At 41.3% G+C, this 24,532-nt stretch overlaps 1 protein-coding gene across 10 annotated transcripts in view; it reads left to right on the top strand.

The window, feature by feature from the left end:
- CHL1 (cell adhesion molecule L1 like) overlaps positions 1–24,532 on the top strand; it is a 152,002-nt gene that overhangs the window by 64,796 nt on the left and 62,674 nt on the right. For all 10 annotated transcript variants that reach the window (XM_019536623.1, XM_019536627.1, XM_019536622.1 and 7 more), the window contains exons 3-5: positions 11,604–11,791; positions 14,342–14,447; positions 15,853–16,043. In XM_019536623.1, the coding sequence (XP_019392168.1) occupies positions 11,701–11,791; positions 14,342–14,447; positions 15,853–16,043 (388 nt within the window). In that variant the 5' untranslated portion in view covers positions 11,604–11,700. The remainder of the gene's footprint in view (positions 1–11,603; positions 11,792–14,341; positions 14,448–15,852; positions 16,044–24,532) is intronic.

Raw genomic sequence — 24,532 nt, 5'->3', positions numbered from 1 at the left:
AGTATTCAAAGTCTTTATCATATATGATCTGATCCCAAATTCATGGCAATTGGTGTAAAGCATATTGATTGCTTCAGTAGGATTTGGAGCTGGCCTGTGAACAGGAATCTCTTATCAGCAAAACTGAAGACTCCAAGTTCTTGAGAAATGTGCATCCTTAGGGCCCTTATACATGTCATTACCATGTACATGTGATACAAATGTCACTTCGTATGGCTTAATAGCATCACACTCTACACTTGCAAGAGTTTAGGGGAGTTTAAATGAGTTTGCATTGTTGCAAACAAAACTACATCCTAATCTAGCTTAGTTTGCAATGATGCATTGCAGCTTTTAGTCAGCTTGCCCTCCAACCCCGAATTCTGGGAGAGGTGGGCAGGCTCCGAAGAGGAAGAGACTCAGGTCCCTCACCACTTCTGCCTTCAGCAGCTATCTTGTTCAAGGCAGATGTGGTGAGGAGCCTAATTTTTATTTATTTATTTATTTATTTATTTTTACGAAGCCTGCCCACTTCTCCCGTGGCCAAAGGGTGAGCTGCTGGCAGGCTGAATAGCCCCTGAGCTGTGGGGGCCCCTGATCCTTCCCTCCGTGGCAGTGATGCCCCCGGGGGTGCCCAAACGGGCTGGGTGATGCCCCAGTTCAGGGTCGGGGAAGAGTTGGATCAGGCCAGGTGCTGCTTCTGAGCTGGGACAGCACCTGGCCCGCTGATAGCCCACCTGAGTAGGCCTAGGGGGTGCTGATGCCACGGAGGGATGGACTGAGTCCCCCACACAGCTCACGGGCCACTCAGCCCTCCGGCAATTCACACCCAACCCTGGGCAGGCTCTGTCAAAAAAAAAAAAATAAAGGATTGGGCCCCTTGCTATAACCGTGATAGAAACCCCTACATTGAAATGGTGGATTTCAATTAGAAACTCATCATTTTAATTTAGGGGGTCTAGAATGCAACCATAAGGACTCAACCCCTCATCACGTGTACAAGTGTCAACAAGCTCTTACTCCAGAAGCGGTCTTGTCTGTTATTGACTGAATATTCATGACCACTGCAAGATACATTTTCTGTGTCATTTCTTTGGTTGTCAGTCATCAGGGGTGAGTAAAAAAGCAGAAGACGCCTTAATAAATATGGCCCTTTGAGGCCCTGATTTAGCAGAGCCTCACAGATGAATGAAACAAATGAAATCTAAACTGTCAGATACGCAGCCATCTTAAGGGCAGATGGATGACTATTGAAAATGTCAGCCATTTATAAACCACTTTCAAGCAGGTTGAAATCATAGGTTATGGTGAACCACAAAACACTAATAGGATTGCATTTTTAAAATTCAAGGCAGTGTGACACAAACATATTTATTACTGCATCTACAATTAACAACAAATTATTTATAGCTTTTCTCCTAGCAACTTGAGATGAGGAGGTAGCCTCACCTAGGAAGACCTTCAGGAATAATTTGTTGCTTATTCTCAGACGTTATGTGAAGTCAGTAAGTGATGAAGATCCTGTCTGTAGCGTTTGAGTTTGCTGTGGTAAAATCATAATTATTCATGGAGATTGGATAGATTTTTCAGTTCAAACGTTGTCGTATGTAACAGTGAATACAGCTGAGCGTATTTGAGCATATAATGCTGAGATTTGCAACAAACTTGGTGTCTAAAGCTAGGCTCCTAAATGCATAGCTAGGCGTCTAAGTAGATGGTTGAAATCGATGTAATCTGTCACTTGCGTGTAAATCGCCTAAATGTCCCCTTCGCAGTGTGACTCTAAAAGGGACAGTGATATGGGAATGATGATTCAAATTCTGGCCTACTAAGTTGGAAATGCACTTCTGTTCTGAACAGTTTGTTCTGTCACGGGGCCCAAATAAAGTGTACACATCATGCATGACATCAAATTTACACTCTTGACTTTATTGCAGCAGATTCCAGTAACAGCAGAATCTCAGGCATCATAAACCTTTCAATGCAAGTACAGGGAACATGGACCTTGCCTCTTCTAAGAAACACATAGCATACGTACTATGACTATCAACAAATCCTACTGAAATAAGCTACTGCATTGCTCCGCTGTGCACGCTTCTCCCCCAGAAGAAAAGGTGAAAGAATAGACAATATGCAACAGATGGTAGTTATGTTGCTGAGTGGGCCTCTGGAAGGTGCTTCGATACTCTGGTGTTGAGCACAGTATGAAAACTTTATTGATTAAATTAGCCTAAGCTTTCATCTACAACCTGATTATTCCTAGGGTTTCCTGGATGGCCTCTCCATCTCCTACCACATGGGACTGTGCACTGCTTAGGGAGGCTGGTAGTGCTAACAAGTCGTATCTAGTGCAATGGGTCATTAAAACTTACAGGAGACCTTTGGGAGTCAAGGCACTGAGCTGGGACTTTATTCACACCCCAGCTCTGCCACAAACGTCTCGTGATTCTGGGTATGGTTTTTCACCTTTCCATCTCTTTGTGTTTTCTGTCTTGTCTATTTATCTGATAAGATCTTTGGGGAAGGGTTGTATCTTGTATGTATATGAGAGGACAAAGGAAGGCCTGTCACTTGCATAAAAGGACTAAGTAAGCTCAGAGGTGAGTACACATATTAAAGCTGTCTGGAATCTGGATCTAGTAAAGTGGCAGCTATATTAGTGTTTCTTGCTGTAAACGTAAGAAAACAGCGCTCTAGGATCTGCATGCACTACTGGTAGAATTTAAAGTCTTGGATTTGACCTCAGTCCTTGTCCCTGAGTCTCCTTGTCTTTCTCTAAGATCAAGAGTGTGGGGTGCATCTGGCATAAAAAAGGGGAGTCTGCTGCAAAGTATTTCTCTGAGAAACACTGCCTTTCAGAGCCCTCTTTCTCCTTAGTCCCAAAGATGCCAAACATGTTAACTTCTGGGTCTGTTTCAAAGTTATGCTGTCGGGGTGGCTTTAGATGAAGGAACATTAAAGGTAGATTGTGGGACTTGTCATGTAGGAGACTGTGGTGAGGGGGTGAGTTTTAAATCAGATAGGTCCAGAGACTAGCAATTCAAGCCAAGGATTTCAAAAGAGATGAAGGAAGATTGAGTTGATCCTCAGAGCTTTTGGAAATAATGTTTCTTCCTCTCACATTGAACTCTGTATTTTTTTTTATTTCTAGGAGTATATTAGCCTTTTCTAGCATTCATACGATGGATTCTTTTTTTTACTGACGATATCCAGAAATAGACACTGGGGACATCATCAGGTGAAGGTTAGCTTTTTCCTGACTTTGACATTAGGATGTCAAAAAAACTTTTAGGGGAAATGTTCCCTATGACATTGACAGCTGAAGGAAGTAATGATTCCCAACAGGGATTTTTCCTGGCCCTTGCCAAATTTGTGTGTGTGTGCATGTGCGTCCGTGCATGTGTGTGAGTGTGCGTGCACGCGCGCATGTGTGCGCATGCATGTGTTAAAGTGTACCTGCCGAATGTTGCAAAGCCACTGAATATTACATTACAATGCAGGCAGGCAGTACCTCATTACCATAAATATGTATCTCACTGAACTAATCAGGTGAACTAGGAAGACTGCAGTTGCTCACAGCATGCAGAAGTGCCAGGATAATTACCTAAGCATGCTCAGCGAGAGCCTGCCTGAGGTCATTCCCAGAGACCCAGTCATCACTTATGGAAACGAAGCTGAGTACAGCCATGATGTCTCACGCTCATTTTTTGAGGGGTGCAGAATGTCAACCAAAGCACTTTCTTGTTTCATCCGTTTTATTTTTTTTGTCAGACGCGCTCATTAGAATAGGCTTCATCGAGGAGAGAAGTAGGCCTGTGGGGCAATTGCTGTAGAGAGTAATACTTTTTGAGTAGAAGGTCACTATCATTATTATTGCCCTCTACGTGTGTCCTCCTGACCTGCAGTGTCTAAATATGTTTGCTTCAAGCAGCTAATGTGCAAACTAGTGAGGGGAAGTATCCAGGACTCAATTGACGTCGCCAGCCTTTTTGGCTCTTCCTCGGGTCCAGACTCCGCCGGTTCCCTTCCATACACCTGGCTTCCCACAGGAAGCTTTGCCTGTCTCATTGCTGCTGGAGAGTCTCCCTCCATTTGTTCTTCACATATGGCCCACTTCCCCAGGTATTAGTTCAAAGCCAACCTCAGGCGAGAAGCTCTGCTGATGGCAGGGACGGAGGTGACTGTGGAGGGACCAGCGTTAGGTAAAATGCATCAGAGGGAAGCAGAGCAAAAAGCAGTGCAAAGTGCAAGGAGAATGAGAAAGTTAGTCTATAGTAATGGATGGAGTGGAGAAGAGGGCTGTCTCGGGCACATAAAGTGGAAAACAGTGGAGGGAATGGGAAGGAGCAGGGCTTCTAAAGTGAGGAATAAAGTAGGAGCAAGAGGTCAGAGCTTATATTTGCAGAAGTCAACGAAGGACAGGGACCACATATCCTTCCTGTAATTAAGAGGGACTTGTTAAGAGGCAATTCAAGTGTAGCGTGCTCTGGCATTAAGCACATGGGGTTTGAGTTAAATGGTAGTCAGAGTAATATGATGGGCATCCCAAGTGTGATGGTACCCAAGAGAAAAGTATCTAGTTCAATTAAGTATGCTCACCAGTGCTTGAGTATTAGTGATGGCTGAGGTTAAGTACCAGTAATAACTGCTGGCTAACTAGCCGGTGTGGGTGGAACCTGTATTTATGTCCCCATACCGCTGTGCCATATGTTTTCCATAATGGTAATGCACAGCTCCTCTCCTTTGGCTGACACTGCTGCTGTGCTGGAGAGGGGGTAATTTAACTAAGGCTGTTTTTTAAACTCTATCTATAGTCATGCCTAAGAAAAAGCAAAAGGTGCTTAATTAAACCCTTGAGCTATATAACTCCTGCATCTTCTGACATGGTATATAATTAAATAATCAACTTCATTTCTAAAACCTAAAAGCATCCTTTTATTGGAAATTTGCTCTGTCATTCCGTAACTGGGGCCACCCCTAAAGGCTGCAATTTCTAGTTACCAATGACTTTTATTTAACAAGCTTTTAACATAGAAGTCACTGATAAATTAAATCTGAATCTAGCTAAGCAAAGGTCAGCTCTGAAATTAACCATTGCTAAGCTTTGGGAATCCAGTCTTTTCATTAATGTTTGCACTGTAAGGAGTTGAGTCAGAAACCAAGCCTTGAATATTTTAAGAGGAAACAAAATAGCTGGGATTGATACGGTATTAATGATACAATATAATTTCATTTGGAAGCTGAATAAATCCAGGATTTTTGGCTGTCACGCTCTTAATATTTATGAGCTATTCTAATATAGTAATTACATGTAATAAAAATTGCTCACTATCTTTATGTTATAAATAGAAATTTAGTATTTTTACTTCCATTTGGTTGTCCAATATTTTTACTACATACTTCTGGAAGGAGCAATATACAATAGATGAATCTGGAACTGTATAGCTTCTTAATAAAAGTGGTATTTTGAAAGATATGCTTACTCTAAGTAAAGGGCAGCTCATTAAACAAATAAATGAGCGATGAGTTTTGAAGCAATGAGTTAAAGCAATGAGTATTTACTATTAACTGAACAGCCTACTAAATAATAAATTGCAGATAAAGAACTGTGTATATAATTAGGGTGAATTCAAATTACCTGCTTGGGCTGAGAAAAGCAAAAACAAAGAGAGTATTAGGAAGAAAAAGGATGAGTGATAGCAAATATGTCTTGGATTAGAGTACTTCCTATGTTTTATTGTGCAGAATATTTTTTGTGGGGGAGTTGCTGGTCTTCTGCTATTATTGAATGGGTTGCTCCAGGTCAGATTCCCTAGTGCAAACTCCTTTAGAAAACTTGCCTCAAGAAAAGCAAAAGTCAAATTTCCAAGGCAGACCAAGGCAGACCAAGGCTGATATTGTTACCAGCTCAATGAACTGAATGGCTTCGTACACCAAGGCCCATTTTTGTTTCTGTTCCATGCTTGGCACATGCCAGACCTCAGTTGATTGGAATGACTAAAGTCTACAAATAGCTTCCATCTTTTACACTGTGAAATGTGGGATTGTTTTTGCAAAGTATCTGGGCTAATTTTCAGATTTATAAGTAACTTATATATGATTGCAAACTTCCTCTAATTTATCTGTCCCATGTAAGAATGCTGCTGCATAACATTTGCCAGGTTGATGGGTGTGCTGTTGTGTTGGATGGTGTTATTGGACTGGATGAGGTGGTCTGGAGGTTTCCTGGGATTGCTAGTTTAGTTGGATGTGTGCTGGGGTTAGATGGTAAATGGGAAGGGCTGGTGTTATCTCAGATAATCAAATGTGTGAGATTCCAGCTGTGCTGTGGGCACATCTACACGACATGTTTACTGTGAGGTAGCCTAATAACACTGAGCAGTAGCGTGCCAGTCAAAAACAGTGCTAATAAGCTCCTGCACAGTGTTATTAGGCTACTGCACAGTAAGCATCACAAAAAAAACATGTGCTGGTGCTACTGTGCAGTAACTGTACTTACTGCACATGTTGTTAGTACTTCATTAAACAGTAACTACTGCACATTAATGAACATGTAGACATACCCTTTGAGACTGAGATGTGACAGGACTGCCAAATCACATCAATGTAAGATGCCTATCTAGGCATTAACTTTCAATAAGATTATTGTAGACTTCTTAACTGAGCCGATGCATGCCCTAACCTCCCTGCATGTATTCTACCATACCATTTTTGACTGTTGTCCGTGCAAGGGGCTGGCGTGCGTAGTGAAAAGTATGTTAGAGGAGGTGATATACTGAGCTGTGTGCATCTATCCTGTGGCTGGTATAGCATCCAACCTTTCAACATTGAACCTCAAAGAGGGCTAGGACATCATTTTAGAAGCTGTCCTCAGTTGCTAGCAGTTTATTATTGAATTGTCCCTAGAGCAACCCCAAAGGGTAGGCTGTGACTCAGAGTCATAGTTTGCCTCTTGGTCACCTCCCACTCATTCTGAGAAAGAAACTGTGAAGCTTATGCCGGAGGTATACGACTGATCTGCTGGCACATCACTGTACTAGCCAAAACCATGCTCAGTCTTCCGGTTCTCAACCTGTGTAGGGACATGATGGAATAGCATGTCTGAGATCTACTTCTCCTCTACAACCCCCATGCCATGTGCTCCCCCACAAAAATTCTTCCCTTGGGCAAAAAAGATAGAGTCTTATCCAAAGTACTTGTGTAAGGTGTCGTAGCTCAGCAGACACAAGAGTCTTGAGGATCTGACACACATCTAATATGAGATCAGAACTGGACATACCAGGCTGGGAATTAGTTTGGTCATAATACTGTAGCATAATACTATAGCAATCACATAGAGCACAACTATGATAATGCTATTGCTGGGTAAGAAATGTAACACATAAATGGCAGACTGTTTTGCTAGATACTTATCACTAGCTAAATGCTTGCAAAAGATGCTATTGCTCAATTAACCCCTTCTTAGTGAGCTTTTACCTCATAAAAACCATCACAAAAATGACAACAGGTTAAATGCTGCTGCAGTTAGATCTCAAATTGGCTCTGGAAGTCTCCTATTGCTTTGTGAAAGTAGCATCATCCATCTTGGCATGCTTACTATTTCCAAATGCCGGTGCAGTCATCTTTTTGCATTAGTATTCAAAACAGGGAAGAAAAGGGAGAAAGCTATACAGACCAACTAAGTACAGGGGTCTGCTGAGACAAGCCATGACATACCACGTGATGAGGAAGATTATCTCCCCACTGTATATTTCTTTTCTCTCCTGTTGCTATCAAAACTAGCACAAGAGAATTGATGGATTCAGTTATCTTAGCACCTTTCTTGAATTTAACCTGTACCTAAATTGGTTTGATGCATTGCAGACAAAAAGAGACCCATCTATGTCTGTCCCTCAATGTTATCTAAGTTGCTTCCCGCTTAGGTCATAGCTCTCATACCTTGAAATAGCCTCCCAGATTTTAACAAGACTCGCTATGGATGCTGTCAAAGAAAAATCTTTGATTTCAGCTGCTGATGGCAAAAAGGTCAAAAGGTTAACATAACATATTTCGTCATCATAGTTCCGGATTCAGCCGTCCCCCAGCTTAAATGTAAAATACATGTGCAATCATTCTTGCGTGAAACCTGAGCAGAAGTAAGGAACACGCAAAGTTTGCTCACAGCCATAATTGGCAGTCCTGTAATTATTCAAGCCTGGTGTGTTGTGATTGGCTACCTGAAAACCTTTAATTTTGGAAAGATTTCCGCCTTCTGCGGAGACCTCCACGCACACCCAGGAGACATAGTCAGCGGCCTGGCCAGTCGCTGACCCCTCCCCACCTGCGGCGAAAAAATTTTTTTTTCAGGTGTTGTATTCGAATTTTTGTTGACTCGTCCGTTCTCCAAGAGCTCACGAACGTCTTTAAACCGAAGTTACCTGTACACTTTGCTGAAAACCTGCACCAAGCAGTTTATGATCTGTGCAAAGAAGAAGCATCTGTGAGCTGAACTGAACTTCTCCTTTCTCACTGTGTAACCACGACTTCCTTCCTACGCCGCAACTCTTCTGTGGTATAAGTAACAATAAATCTTTAACCAAAATGCATTTAAACTCCCTGACTCCTCTCGCTTTTCCACCTGTACGACCACCATATCATACTCGCGTCCAGCTGGTTGTGCTGACCCAGGCTCGCAGGTCAAGGGTGCACCGGTCCTCGGACGCGACAGATCCCTAGACCACTGTGGGCAAAAGTGGGGCTTTCCTTCCATTGGCATACCACCTGGTAGCCACTACCCCAGCCAGGCATTTGTGAGCAGACACCACAGATGCTGATCAAGGAAGTTGCTCACAAGAAATGCAATGCTATAAATATTACTGCTATTTAAAAAAAACAAAACATATTGTCCATAAGCACAAAGTAAAAAGATGAGCATGAATGCTATTCTTCTTGCATAATAAGTGTTACATAGCAATCTAGTTGCTGTTGTCTGTGGGAATAATCATGTGGCTGAGGATATATGTGGCATTTTGTAGAATGGTGTACTGTGCTATTAAAGATTGATCAGCCTGATTTAGAAGAACCGTATTACTTGCAAAACACACCTGAATGAAATGCTTTTGGCAAAAAGTGCAGATGGGGGTTGACCAAAAGAATCAGCAAACTCCTGTCAGCTTCAGTGACTCATTTTCTGTGGGGACCTTTCCTTCTTTAATTGAAATATTTCATTGTAATGTATTTAAATTTTGTTTAAAGCAGCAAAACTTTGAGAAAAAGCTCACCATGAAATATGAAGCTTTCCATTTGGGGTTGAATTAGAGGTTTCTTTTGATCTGAAACTTTTTGGGGGGGCCTTCTCAGCTTTCTTATGAGCCTGCCATTGATAGAGAAGACCTGCCCACTCCTTTGCCCTCTACATATTCCAAAACCTAGGGATAAAGCAGACAGCCTAAGCAGAAGTGGTCCACACCGCTGCTCTCACCGTGAGCATACTCGCCATCCTCTCCGTTGCCCTTCCAGGCTTGGAGTACATAGAGCAGGAGTTGAGCAGACAATGACAGCGTCATGAGGAGCAGAGAGTTAACACAGACAATGTAAGCCAGCTACACTGCAGGTGCATCTACACCTGCAATTACCCTGGTACAATAGACTCTGGTGTAGTTCACTTCAGTCAGCTGTTCCCAGGCTCAGTGTTTACACATGAACCAATGGCTGTAGCAATCTGAGCTAGGATGCAGCAGCCCTGGGCTGGCAAGGGGCACAGAGGTTCAGCCCCTGGCTCTTCATGGCAGCATTGGGCATCGGAGGTGCTGGCTGGGGCATGAGAGTGCTAAAGTATTGATCTAGCCAGTAGGCAGCCCCTGCACTGTAGCATGCTCGTGCCTCAACCAGCCCTGGTTACCATCTACACGTGCATTTTGGCTGCATAAAATACTCTACCATAGGATAGTACTTGCTGTGGACAGTGCTATCCTACAGCAGAGTTAATTCATTTACTGCACCCTGATATGGGCACTTATATAGACTGTGACACTTTACAGCAGAGCTAATTAGTCAGCTTCTCAATAAAGACATACCCTGTCGTGTATAGTGTCCACTCTGCACCCGGTGCCAGACATCTGGGCCAGGTACAGAAATTACACGTTTACTGGTATAAGTGATCAGAAATCGGTCTTTACCCGTAACGGAACAATCGTTTGGTGTACATAAACTGGTTCAAAAATGGCAGAACCCAGTCTCAGATATGAATTCCCCACCAAAGGGCAAATTTGTCTCCTGTTCATTACCAACTGCAGCGCTTACAGAAAACTGTGTGACTTACAGCAATTCTCCTGTGGACTTTTTCAACGTCTGTACCTAGCCCCCTGCATTTTGGGTGCTTCTACACATTCATTAATGCACTGTAGTTACGGCGCATTATGTTTAGTACTTGTATAATCAAGTACAAAATCAGGGCACAGTAACAAGCATTATCGCGCAGTAGCACTGGTGCACACCTTTTTAGTGGTGCTACTGCACGGTATTAGTAGGCTGTTGCGGAGCTAGTATCTCATGTAGATACACCCGCCATGTCCATTTCCAGCTGCCTGTGCAGAGCAAGAAAAGAGCATAGCAGTGCCTTGCTCGGGCTCCCTCTAGAAAGCTCAATCCTGAAGATCACAGTTGCCAATATAGCACTGCCTCCCTTCGCTCCCCCCGCCCAGTCACAATAAAGGAAACCTGTGCAGGGAAGAACGGCTGCTTCATCTTCCATCATTTGGCAGTTGGCTGCTTTTAGCTCCCGTGCTGCCAGCTCTGCACTGGCACCCTGTTCTTTAGGGTGTGTGAAAACCGTTGTTAGCAGGCAGCCGTGACGACTGATGTCTAGGTATTGTGGAAATGGATGCCCTATAAGCAGTAAGGGAAGGCAGAGAGACGCACGGAGAGAAAGCGACTGTTTTTTATGTTGTTTAATATTTAATTGAGATGCTACAAGTGCTGCTGACGAACAGATTCTTTTGTATACCTGCGTGTTTAGAATGGCCTCTCCTTTTTGCTCCTCTGAGTAGCAGTTAAATGCTCATTAGAGCTGAAAATTTCTCCTTTTTGGCAGATTACTGACACCTATGTCTTGTAATACATAGCCTTAGGATGCATAATGGGGGATGTAAAACTCATATATAGCAGTACTGGGATTATGGAAGAAAAAGCAATGGTTTCATATCCTGGCCCTTATTAATAAACCAAATTGGTTTAAATGCCCTGTTTTAAGCATAAATGAAAGATAAAGAACTTATGAGATTTATGAATAGGGTCATTAATGTAGAGACTCTCTCTCATTAGATCAGTTACATTGCTTTCCAAATAGCAGTACTCTCAATTAGAAAAATTTATGAACTGGAATGATTACAAATATACCATATTTCAAGCCTACCCTGCTCTTAATGCAAAGCAAAAAGTAATTAGATTTCTGTGGAATAATTGATTTCCTTATAACTTCTTTTTTTGCTATAAATTTATTCTACTACCTTCCACAGGAGGAAAATTTACCTTTCAATGCAATTTGCACTTTAGCTGCAAACCTGTGAGGGCTGCATTAATTTACTAACCTTATTAAAGCAGAGTTAATATTGTGAGCTAATATGGTTGGTTTTCCCCTTTGCTAGACTTCCAGGTTCACTTTCTCGTGCCTGATCTGAACTGAAGGTGAGAGGAAACATAAGGCGTCTTTCATTCTGTTTGGACTGGCAGTTTACAGAAGTGATGGAGATGCTATTCAGCACAAAAGTGATCACCATATGCCTGCTTTTTTTTGTATTAAGTTTGGCAGCAGCTATTCAAATACCATTATCAGGTGAGTTGTCACTATTTACTTAACACTTCAACAGCCTTGCCTATTTTTCTCTGCCCCCTTTCCCTAAAGAACCAAATGTTAAACCTGCCGTTCAGCTGCTCCACTGTGAATTTGATTCTGCCATAACATGATTTTTTAGGAATCCATGTGTTGGAAAAAAAAAAAAAGAAGGAAGTTTCTTTCTTGTTCCTGTTGTTTAAATGCAGCAGTAAACTTATCTAATGTTCAAGATCTGGCATCTCGTCCAGCTCAACACATTCAGCCCTGCCCTGTCTTTATGCCTGAGTTTCTCTCTGCAGCTTGTTTGAAGTACAGATGCATTTATTTATTGGCCTTCCAACCTCCTGTTTCATTTTGGAACAAGGAGCAGGTGTGCATCTCTGGGAATAGTTAAGATCCCAGTGCAGTATTTCCTGTGACTTGTATATTGCCCTGGGGAACCCCATCTTTGCCCATAACTGGCTATGGTGCACATCAAACAGCACATTTTGCATGGCTGGTGCATCTTCAATGATTGCATAAAATATGTCATAAACCTCACGAAGGGCCAATCCTTCCGAAGTAAAAGCAGTAGCACTTAGCCCAAATCTAACATATCATTCCATATAGGCCTGACTGAAGTATCCATTTTTTTTCTGGGGGTGGAAAAAAAAAAATCACTGTGGTTTTTTTTTTTGGTAAATAAATGATGTCAGCAATAGACTTTGACAGAAAGAGCAAGCCTGGCTTTTTCTTAAGCTGTCAGACACTATAACATTAAAGGTCCATAATTAGATAGTTTAGGGCATGAACTCTGGAGGGGCAGGGGTGGGGGATGGGGGTGGAAAGGCATTGTGCCTATCAGTTGGTGGAAGAGTGCAGTTAGGCATTGCAGCATATGCTGCCTTCCAAGACTGTGTGTACTGCGCAGCACTGTGTGCTCCTCTCTGTGTACTAGTGAGGAGGCAGTAGTTCTCCTCCCTTTGACAGTGGCAAGCACCGATGGGTAACTAGGAACAGTCATTGTGCTCAACTGAGGACAAAAGGGAATATGTAGCTGCAAAAGGTGGGTTAGGTTCCTTGTGCATCCCCTGCCCGTAAACACCTACTCAGGAGAACCATCTGGCTCTTGATTTCCTGTAATGATGTGTTTTATATTTTAATAAAGATGGAATTATACCTAGCTGGAGAAGCTGATGGGAAAGGGTAGGCCCAGCAGAGCTGCAAGGGGTTGAAGACCATATGGTGCAAGATACCACCGTTTGAGTGGTGAGCTTTGTGGACTTGAAAGCAGAGAACAGAATCGTTTTCTTTCTCGTTTATAGCAAGGTGATGATCCTGTTATCCCCAGTTATACCACCATGCTCGTTCTCCATTGTATCGCTGTTGCACAGAGCCTCTTACCACTTTAATTTCCTTAGAAAGAAAAAAGTCAATGAAAGATCATTGCTTTGCCGTATGTGCAGGAAGGGTGATTACTCAAGGCAAAGTCTCTCTGCAGACCAGACCAGAGTCAGGTATAATGGAGTCTTGCTTATTTGTGATTGGAGATGATTTACCATGTTATAGACTATAGATATGTATACTATAAAACACCCCAACCATTACATTCCCTGCTCAAACATAGTAACTCTAGGCAAACATGAGACAGACTAATGCTCCAGCAAGCAGATAGGAATTGACTGATTTCTAAGAGAATATTTCTGTTGTTACCCACAGCTCATCATTTCTAATTGCAATAAAGTTTTATGTAATATTAATGGCTACAGGCTGGGAAGTTACTGTGTTCAGAAATGTCACTAATGAAATGCACAGCGTGCTCTAGGAAGTATATACTCATGCATATTGCATCTTATTGAAATCCACGCTTATTTTGCACACATTTGATTTACCCAGAGACGTGAAACTATTCATCTCCTGCCTGACTCATTAACAGTGAGGAGGACACCCTTCTTCTCGTCACCGAACTTAAAAAAAAAAAGGCACTTTCAAAATCGCAGCTGGCAAATTAGAGTGCCAAGCAGTCATAAATGTTAGAAATTCAAACCCCACCTTTGTTGTTTTGAGCTTTTGTTAGAAGAGAGACTGTGGTACCTATTAGGTCTCTGTGAGGCAGAGCCACACAGAGCAATGAAAGCAGGAACACCATCTAGGTAGTAATCTGTAGCCCCATTATACTCTCAGACTGCTGAGGAAGTTAGTGCTTTACTGGGGAGAAAGAACTTCATAATGGCAGGGCTGGCGTAGCCTGTACTTCTTACAAGGACCTGATCCTAATCCCTTTGAAGATTTAGAGCAGGCCTATGTACACAAAAATGGGTCACGCTGACCAGGAGTCCACCCCACCCCTCATTCTGTGTGCCAGAGCCTCTCTGCCCGTGCTGTCTAGCCTTCCTTATTTGTGCTGGGACAACAGCCACCCAGATTTCAGAGAGCTGACATTTGTAACGTCAAGAGGATTTTTTTTTTTAAGGTAAGCCTGGCAGGTTTCCAGGAGCATCCTGCTCCCTGTGGTGCTTATTGCTTTCCCCCAAATAGTACTTTTAATCAAAACATCCTCCCTCTGTTTAGTTGCACAGCTTCCAACAATCACGGAGCAATCTAAGACTCAAGTTGCCTACCCCTTTGATGATGACTTTGCCATTAAATGTGAAGCTACTGGGAATCCACAACCCACGTGAGTATTTGTTTTCATTGGAGAAACAAATGGAAGTTGGAGCCTGCTTTTGTACCTCTTCCCGCTATTGCCTAACAGGGTTTACACTGGAGCAGGAAGGGGAGAGCTGAGGCGCACTAATCTGCTTGTAATCTTGGGGATACATTAAGCTTTGCCTTTCCAGTTCAGGACACTCTATCTTTGTTGCCCGATCTGTTCCACTCGCCCTGTGAATAGAGATTAACGGGCCTCTTCCTCTTTGGAAATGTTTCATTTCTCTTGTATGTGCTGCGTTCACCCCATGATTTACACCAGGCTGTCTCAGCTGTGCTGCAAAAGATATGAGGTGCATAATGGTAATCAAAGGGTACCAGCTGTTCTTCTGCCTTTTGCACTGCTTAGCCTCCTATCCCATGAAAATACCAAGCACATTAAACCAAGTGCTCAATGTCCACATTTGCATTTAATCTGATGTTGTGTGTGTGCCTAGTATCACCATGGGTTTTCTCCAAAGCCTATCATGTGTTTCGCATCAACGTAAAAGAAACAATTTTTAAATACAGATACATGACTTCAATACTGGAATATTTTCTATGAACTTCCACCAATCAAGCTGTTCGTGCAACATAAGTTAAATTATTTGTTAGATGACCAGGAGCCTTCTTTATGTTTCTGATGTAGATATTTAACACTTAGCAAGGCACAATATGGTGTGAACTAATTTTAAGATTTGGTGTTAAAAAGATAACTTTGATTTTAATGCTACATTTACTTTTTGTAATTTTAATGTAATATATGCTGATGTCATTGTTTTTGGTTGGCTGTGACTGAAAGCTGTGGAATATGCTTTTTTTTTTTTCTTAAAGCCCGTGTTTTTGTTTCACAACCTGCTGCTAATGAAAAGCTAAGTTTCCAAATGCTGAAAAAGTTTGCCAGGTTTTGATGGCCTTCTGATAGCCCTGGAAACTCTTTTCTACAGGAAAATCTGCCTTTGTATTCCCTTCTGAATCAGAGTGAAAAGGCAAACATTTCCTATGGAATGAAAATTTTTAAAAAATTAACTTCTGGACCCTCAAAATATTGTTTTGTTTCAATGCTGAAACAATGCAACACACTATATTAAATAGAACTCATATGATATAGCATTAGATATGTTATATGGTATAATAGAAATACTAAGTTAATATAATATTAAAGTAAAAACAAAATTAAACTAAAATAGGAATGAAATATATATATTTAAAAAAGATATATACATGTGAAATATGAAAATTTGGTAGAAACCAACACATTACCATGAAACATTTCAATATTGATGCACTATTTTTTGGTAAGAAAATACAGGTCAGGACTGTGCTTATGTTAAATCGTATTCTTTTTACCATAGTGTATTACATTACGCCTTAATGAGTGTGTTGTTTTTCAGTTTTAATTGGACTAAGGATGGAAAACCATTTGATTTGCTATCTGACCCCAGGATAATCCCATTTAACAATTCAGGAACGTTCATGATCCAAAACCATGGAATCATGGCTGATTTTCAAGGAAAATATCGTTGCTATGCTTCAAATGCACTTGGAACTGCCATGTCAGAAGAAATTGAATTAATAGTTCCCAGTAAGTTTTTTAGCTAAAAATATGTATTGCTTTTTAATAATATGAGAGAGCATGAGTAATTCAGCTTAGCAAAATATGTGGGTCGATTGTTATATGTTGAATAGTATACAAAGTGCTGCATGGGAATAGCTGATATCAGCCTAAATGGTGAAGGGGAATAGTTGTTTGGAATGGTATACATTTTTCTAAGTATCCTCCATCTTGCTCAGGGATGCTAAGAAAACTCCATAGATTTTTCTCTGTTTAACCACAGTATCCTCAAAGCCACATAGTCTAGTAATAATACCTTTAACCAAGGAGAACTTGAGAAAACTTTCTGTAATGATATATATGTCATACTTGGGAGTCAGTTTGACATGCACTTTCTAGCACAGCGCTCTGACATTTTGATGTGATCTCATCATGCTGTATCCGACATCACAGCCTTGCAATAGAATGAGACTGTATCAAAGTGTTATCATCTGGAGGTAATGTCCTGGTGTGATAGCTTTTCATAGGATTCAGACCTTGCAAATAGCTAATTACCCCATAAAACACATTATGATCTTGGAAAGCTGATGTAGATGGCAGTACAGTACATACACAGTGGTGCTGTCAAATGTCACAAGGCCCTTTTCCCCTTCAGAGTCTCACTGCATTGTTTCTGCAGTATCCCTGGTTTCTGCTTTCTAGGAGATTAGTCTGCATTACTAGTGCAGAAGTTCAGACACCGCTAATGAATCATCAGCCTCTTCATAGGTTTTCTAATACAAATGCTAAAGCACACTCCCCAAACATTTTAATTAATTTAAAGGGCCTGGGTAAATTATGTACATATTTCCCTAACTACATGAATTTTGAGAACAAATATTGTTTATTGCTGCTTGCTGAATATCATCCACCATGCTCTGTCTCTAGAGGATAGACCAGCAGGCATATTAGTATAAACTTTTCCATGGCATCCACAGGAGAGTTCAGTGGCAGAAAATTATTTGACTATCACTAAACTATTTAAGTGCCTTTCTAAAGATTTGTCTTTAAATGTTTACTACAAACTTTATTTGTATTTGTTTAAAGCCTAATTTTGCTCATTCGATGCCACTAGTCACAGTCCTTGGTTTTTCTATATAAAGGAGAAAGAAATATTGATGAGAGTCATTGTTGGTAGGTGACAAAGTCAGCAAAAGACTCTATCAAATCTGGCCAAATATGTGGGAGAGGTCAGCGAGAAACAAGTGAAAGCACTTAGTGCACACTGACTGAGCAACAAAAGGTGGTAATAAGAGTTATTGATGCAGCACCTGAAACTGGGTATTATGGGAATAGCAAAACATAAGGGAATAGCAATTGTTACCGTACTACAGCTATCACAAGCAATGTGATGTTTAAGAAAGATATAAATAAGGGTAGAAATGGTGGTTTGTTGTTATACTTTAATGATAGGAGAGTCTGAACAGAAACGATGGTATGATAACAGAGAATTGGTTTGGGTCTCTTGAGGGAAAGATCGTAAAAGAGGTTCTGCTACAGAATCCTGAATTGGATTTGGCTATGATAGAAAGCTGTCTAATATCAGAGCGAAAGAGAGAGAGTGATGCTGCCAGCAATTATTGGATCATTTAACTTCCCAGATACTGATTGAAGAACGAGTGCTACAATAGTGGTAGGAACCAGATATTTCTGGATGTGAGAACAAATAGATTTCTTCACCAAACAACAGGTGATGGACCTTTGATGGACTTCTTTTCCCCCCCTAAATAACACGGGCCTGATAGAGTGGTTAGAGAAAATTACATTGGATTGAGTGGTCACAAGTTAATTCTATTTACATTTAAATGGAAGAATAAACAGGAATAAGTCTGCAAGAAAGGTTTTCCATTTCAAAGGGTCAGACATTGAGAAATCAAAAAAAGCTGTATTGTGAATTCAGTTGGACTGAAGAGCTCGAGTACTAAAGTATGGAGAAGACTTGCAATTTCTCTAAATCAAAGGTACAGCAATCGTGAGGAAATTGTATCCTAACAAAAGAGGAAAAACTCAAAACAGGGCCCCCAAGTGTAGCTGGATGCATAATCACTTTTAAAAGTATATTAAGGCTAAGCAGAGAGCCTGCAAAGAATGGGGGAAAAAAGGGCCTGACCACTTTGTAGTAATAAAGTGAAAATTACCAAAAGTCAAGCTGAGCTATACTTTGGAAATCATACAAGGTTTCTTACTAGAATAAAAAAAAAAAAGAGAACATGGATGGCAAAAGTGGGGGCAGTATACAGTAAGAATGGGATCAAACTGGGAGGGGATGATAACAAATGTTCCCCAGGGTTTTGTCCGGCACCTGCTATGGCTATACATGTTAATGGACGAGTTGAAAGATGGAATTGCGTCCATACATTTTGCATTTGAGTCTATGCTTGCTACAATTTACCTAAAACGGGTAGCAGACATTTTTTTGCAGGGCAAGAAAGGTATTTGGGATGAACTTGATGAATTTGGGAAAAAAGTCTGACGTGAATGGGATGAGATTTAGTACTAGATAAAAAAGCGAGCAAGAAGGTTCTTAAATACAAAAGAGAGAATTACTGGCTCATCTGCAGAACTGTAGAAAAGGAAAATTTGGAGGATCTCATGGATCGCACGCTGGAAATTCGAATAACCTTCTGGCATGTAATGACAGCAATGTCTTATGCAACTCACGGGAAAGGCTTCTGCCATGCTATTCAGTATTAGTGAGAGTTCACCTGGCTCCAGCTTCAGACCCTGCATTTTAAGAGCAGCATGGACACATTGGAAGAGTCCAGAGGAGAGCAATAAGAGTGCTTAGCTGCCTAGACAACATGACGTGTGATGAGAGGTTGGAGGAGTTGGGATTACTGAGTCCAGAGAGAGAAGACTACAGGATGATTTGATAATAGTCTTCAAAAACAATGATGGTTGATGTAAAGAAGGTAGGGATGAACGGTTCTCTTGTGTTCATAGGTACAGGATGAGAAATAATGGTCTAATATTGCAAAAAGGTTGATTTAGGTTAAAAGGTTTCCCACTTTGAGGGCAGTTAAGCACAGGAACAGATTACCTACGTTGTAAAATCTTATCATTGAAAGATTTTAAGCGAAGAGTAAACAAAGCCTTTTCTAGGACACTTTAGACAGAGGTGATCCTGCCATGGTCAGAGGGATGGACTAAAGAGATTCCTAAAGTCCTTTCCAGCTCTACATCTGCCAAGTTTCAGTAGTGCTACAAAACATTTTGATGTTTAAGTTGATCTGAACTAAATGTGTATGATATGAGTTAAAATTATCTAGCTACCAGTAGGTGGGACACACCAACTGTCTGGAGTCACCTAGAGTTTTAAACAGGATGAGATGAAAAACAGTCAGTCAAAGCTTTAGGCAAAACCTAATTATTTATTGTGGAGTCTGGCCAGGGCATGGGGATTTATGCTCTAATGCAAAGCGCCTTTGGCCTTTTAATTTCCTAAGGAGTTCAGGACCACAGTTTTGTGTCTCAAGTAAAGAATAACATGTCCAACAAGTCTTCTGATACTACAGTGACCCATTGCTTTTACTTTAAAAAGAGACTCTTAAATATACAAAAATCAGAACAATTTGCTTAGCTGATGCTTTCCTTGGAGTTTTAAGCTTATAAATGAGACCGGAGATGTTATTTGACAGATCTTGTAGCTCTCGTGATATGCGCTGGTCAGGATTTCCATCATTGCAATAAAGGTGTGAGGGTGTGTACACCAGAGGAGAACTTCCATTTTCCTTGTTGCGTTGAACTTCATGGACTATGGGGAAGGGAGTACTGAAACTGTGATTCAAGTCCTGGAGCATTGTACGGTATTCTGCAGAGCTGCTTCTGTTGAAACTGCAAGATTTCTAGTTGATCATCTCCCTGCTAGCTGGACTGGTTGCTAGAAGGGTTTTTAACAAATGTAATCTAATAAACAAAGCATCTCTTTCCATCTACACAGCTTTCAGTTCTACATAGTTAAAAATTGGGGGGTTGTTATGGAGGAGAAAAGGAGGAGCCAGTGAAAAGTTGAAAGTATTTTTGAGTACCTTTTTTTTTTTTAACCTTGGAAGTGCAGAGTGCTCCAATAGCTTCAATTGCTACCTTCAAGTGAAGGAGGCTGCAAATGTTGAACTGTCAGTCTAGGAAGTGGTAATCAGCCCACTGAGGGAGCTCACATAATGGGATTGAATGGGATGACTCTGACTCTGGGGAAGCATCTATTTGTGCATGTCTTTGTCAAGTATCTGGTGGGTTGAGGTAAGACCATAATTATAATTTTCAGGTGAATGTCAAGCTTGAAAGGATACTAGACACATGGCAGGGTAGACCTAAGTAGCAAATTCACTTGGAGAGAGCAGAATTATGGGTTCTGCAAGCTGAGCAAGAAGATCTGGTGCTAATTTATGTGAAAAGACCTCACGAAAAGCGGAAATAAGCTGCACAGATACTATGTGTGGGAGACTTACTTAAATCCCATGCCTATCCACTGCATTTACCCAAATCCAAGATGACATCAAATATAAGACAAGCCCCCAATAATTAGATCCTATATGTGGAATATTATAAATTTCTTAAATTCTTCTTGGACTCGAGTAAATATGGTATTAAGCCAACTTCATCTTCATTTCATCTCATTTGTATATTTCTGCTACTATTTTTCCATCTACCTGTACATCATATGTTGTATAATAGCTTAGGATTAATGAACAGAAGTAGACTCAGTTCTTCCGACATAGTGACAACATCCCATAAGTCCTGTACAAGTCAGAGTTGCTTGTGGATAAAACCTTTGTAAATTAATCTTGAATTTTTCACTGCTACAGAAGAGACCGCACTGAACAAACTCTACACAGCAGTAGACACTAGAAAAGGGACTGGCACATGAGAGATCTCTGCGTGCATTCATGATAATGATGTGGAGGTTGGCAGGACTCTGCCAGCTGTGCTCAGGTTTAATGCAAGCACCTTGGCAAGCCACCACTCCAATAAAAGTTAGAAACAAATTTAAAAGAGCAACAAGTCACACTGGGTATTTTTCAGCATAAATTATGTTAACTCTGCTCTTATGCACTTCTATTTAGAGTAAAATAGTAGAGGGTTTATAAGGAAAGCAAGGCTACTGCAGACAAAGGGAACAAGATTACAAATTACAAAGGGCCATTTACAACTTCACTGGGTGGGGGGAGGGAGAGGGAGCAGCAAGAAATTGGAAATGCTCTGTTTACCAGGGCACCCCTTGGAATAACCAGGAACGGCGGCAACACACTGACAGACAACAGATTTAGGTTGGACATCATGGATTACTCCTTTAGGATGAGGGGTGCCAGAATCTGGAACGGGCTTCCAAGGGAGGTGGTGCTCTCCCCTACCTTGGGGGTCTTTAAAAAGAGACTGGACAAGCACCTGGCTGGGCTCATATGACCCCAGTGCTCTTTCCTGCCCAAGGCAGGGGGTCAAACTCGATAATCTATTGAGATCCCTTCTGACCCTAACAACTATGAAATAATGAAGATATTGCTTCCATACCAGTAACTCCGAGAAATCAGTGGAAATGTCAGGAGAAAAGGTCCTTACTTTCCACTTAAGTAATGACAACACCATGCATTCTGCTAATAAGAAAAATGAAAACAGGAACTTAATGCATCTTAACCTAAGCAGCTGTGATGGTCAACTGTAAGTTAACTATTTTGAGTTAACCATCTTGTCAGATAATATCTCTAAACCAAGTAAGAAGAAAATCCTGACAGCATGCAGATTTATTATATTGCCTTTGCAATAGAAACTAATCAGTAAGCAAGAATACAGATATAAACCACTGTAATAGTGAGCTTATGGAGTCTATTCCTTTTAATGACTAAAATTAGCTAGTGCCAGAAAATTCCCATAGCTTAATAATTTAAATATTTTATTTAATTAATCATGAGCCAGCATAGCTTCCTTGTTGACCTAACACAAGATGTGCGGTCAGTATATTTAAGAAGTCTTGTCTAATACACTTAAAAGCATAGGGACATAAATGGACTGAGGAATTTTAGAGAGGCAGCTGGCATAGCTCAGGGGGTACAAAAATGTGCATGCTGTTGTCTGTAGTGAAAAGATTTTAAAGATCCGTGGAGTTGATAAAAAATAAGGTATAATTAAATCGCTCTAAAATCTTCATGAAAACATCGTCCCCATTTTATAGATGGGGAAAAAAAGGGAAGTTAAGTGATGCCTAGGTTCATACCAGATTACACAGAATACTTCATCTCCAAGGTTTTTGGACTCCTAATAAATCCATAGTTTTAACCACCTCTCAACGATTTATGGGGGTTAACACCTCTTGCCTTGGGAAAGGGTAGTGGATAGAAACTTCCCCAGAGTCAAAGAGGGTCATCTCATCAATCCCAGTATATGAGCTCCCTCAGCGGCTTGATTACCACTTTTGAGACTGACAGTTCAACATCTGCAGCCTCCTTCCATTGAATGTAGCAATTGAAGATATTCCACAAATAAGCAGCATCGCCCCACTGGTCTGTCAAAGGCCGTAATGAGATTTCCAAATATAACTGCATGCTGCACGGGCCAATAGAGAAACCAGCATGCTGTCATGGATCTTGGGCTGTGTCCAGTTGGTTCTTAGGTGGGAAGAGGCCGTAAGTCAGTTTTATAATTCTTTGATATGCTAGCCAAACTGACTGATTGCTGGCATTAAGAAGAGCAAACTTAGGGCTGCAGATGGCCAGGGAAGTGCTAGGGATTGCCGTGGAATAGAGTTCTCCTGGTCTGTCATCTTCGGGATATGTTAGTTGTATATCACAGGAGGATTTGTCTACACACAAGGAATCATTCACTAGCCGGTAAAGTTTGCTCCTGTTTTGCACCAGCTTACTGATGTAAACCAGTCACAGTGCGTCTGAGATTCTCCCCAGTTATATGTTACTACAAAATCCTCTCTCCCTTCTAAATTACAGCTTCCCACACTAGCTTCAAACACAAAATCAGCTTCAAGGGACCCTTATGATTCTTTTCTTCTCCTTAAGTGGTATAAACCCACAAAGTCAATAAAGCTATACCATGTAAAACTACTGTACTGTCTTCATGGTAGAACAGAGTATAAACAGTGTAGACTATGGATTTTCTGACAAACTAGTATGTTGGCTTAAAAAAATGGGAGGAGAGATCCCAAAAACCCTTTCTAAATTTCCTCTTCACCATGTCCCTTTATCAGAGCACTTGAAAACATTCTGCTTTGTTCTTAAGTGTCTCCAGAAGTGTTTGGTCATTAAGTTGAGTTATCCTAATGATTGAACAGACATAGCATGCTCAACGCGTGATGCCAGAAATCTTTCATTTCCTTTGTCACCGTTGTTCAAAAGAAGAGAATTTGGGAAGAGGCCAGTGGAGTATTTGCAGCATCCCCGAATTTAACAATTGCATGATATTAGAAAATTCAAGATATTCGTTTGGCAGCAGCTAATCCTTGGTATATGGACTCTTTCCTCAGACAGCTCTGAGATGTGTGTGTCACAGTGAGCTTTTGGAAAATGTATCCGTAACAGGCTGCATCTGACAGTGTTTCACCTCTCACTGGGGCTATTTGCTAGATGTCACTGGATTTGCATGTCCCACAAGAGGGTTGTCCTGCTGGCATTTCAGCAGGTCACTCTCAGGGTCACTCAATAAGCTTTTTCTTTCCCCCGTGTCCTGAAAATGCGAGATGACATATAACTATGCAAGGCTCTCTGGTCCTGCTCATTTAAGCCGGTATGTGGGGGAATGCATAAAGGATTGGCATGACAGAGGTGCTGCAAAGGGATCAATTGATTTCAAATTTCACGCTGTCCATGTGCTGCATTGATAATTCCATGCAATATTCAAAACTTCCATCAAGCAGTACCTCTTGGGTAGCGCTGAATACCAATCTCCGGCTTAACTTAATTATTATAGTTCCTGTGATCAGTCATAAATTAGCAGTGATTGATTCCAAAAGATTGAAGGAGTAAAATGGATAAGTACTGCAAACAAATATTGCACAAGGATACACACAAATGGCAGATAAAGGAGAGCAGTGTCTAAGACTAATAATAGCTTTTCCTGCAAAAAGTGGAGGACAGTTTCTCCTGCAGGCTGGTAAAACAGATTGGGCCTCAGCAAGAGCATCACTGGGAAGCCGGCTTAAATTTCAACCTGATATGCTTGCCTGGGAGCTTGGCTCACGTACTGGAATGGTCACTGGACCTGGACAGCAAACTGTTTTCCCATCCTGCAAAAATGTCCGTATTCTCCATTAAGAGGAAACCGTGGCCTTTAACTCACAAACAGACTGAGGAGGAGAGCTGCAACATGCCAGGTAGCCTGGTGATAGAAACCTCATCAGGGATTCAGGGGATACAACATCTGCTCTGCCTAATTATGGACCAGGGACTGGAGCCTGGGTCTCCTACGTCCCAGGAGAGCACCTTACAGTACCTTGGCCCCTGGCTATCCCAGTTCATGCCTCTCTTAATCTCACCTCT

This window comes from Crocodylus porosus, unplaced genomic scaffold (genome assembly GCF_001723895.1).
Source record: "Crocodylus porosus isolate Cpor-Errol unplaced genomic scaffold, CroPor_comp1, whole genome shotgun sequence".
Taxonomy (NCBI): Eukaryota; Metazoa; Chordata; order Crocodylia; family Crocodylidae; genus Crocodylus; species Crocodylus porosus.
The sequence above is the reverse complement of the archived record's forward strand: the minus strand, read 5'-3'. Positions and strand labels throughout refer to the sequence as shown.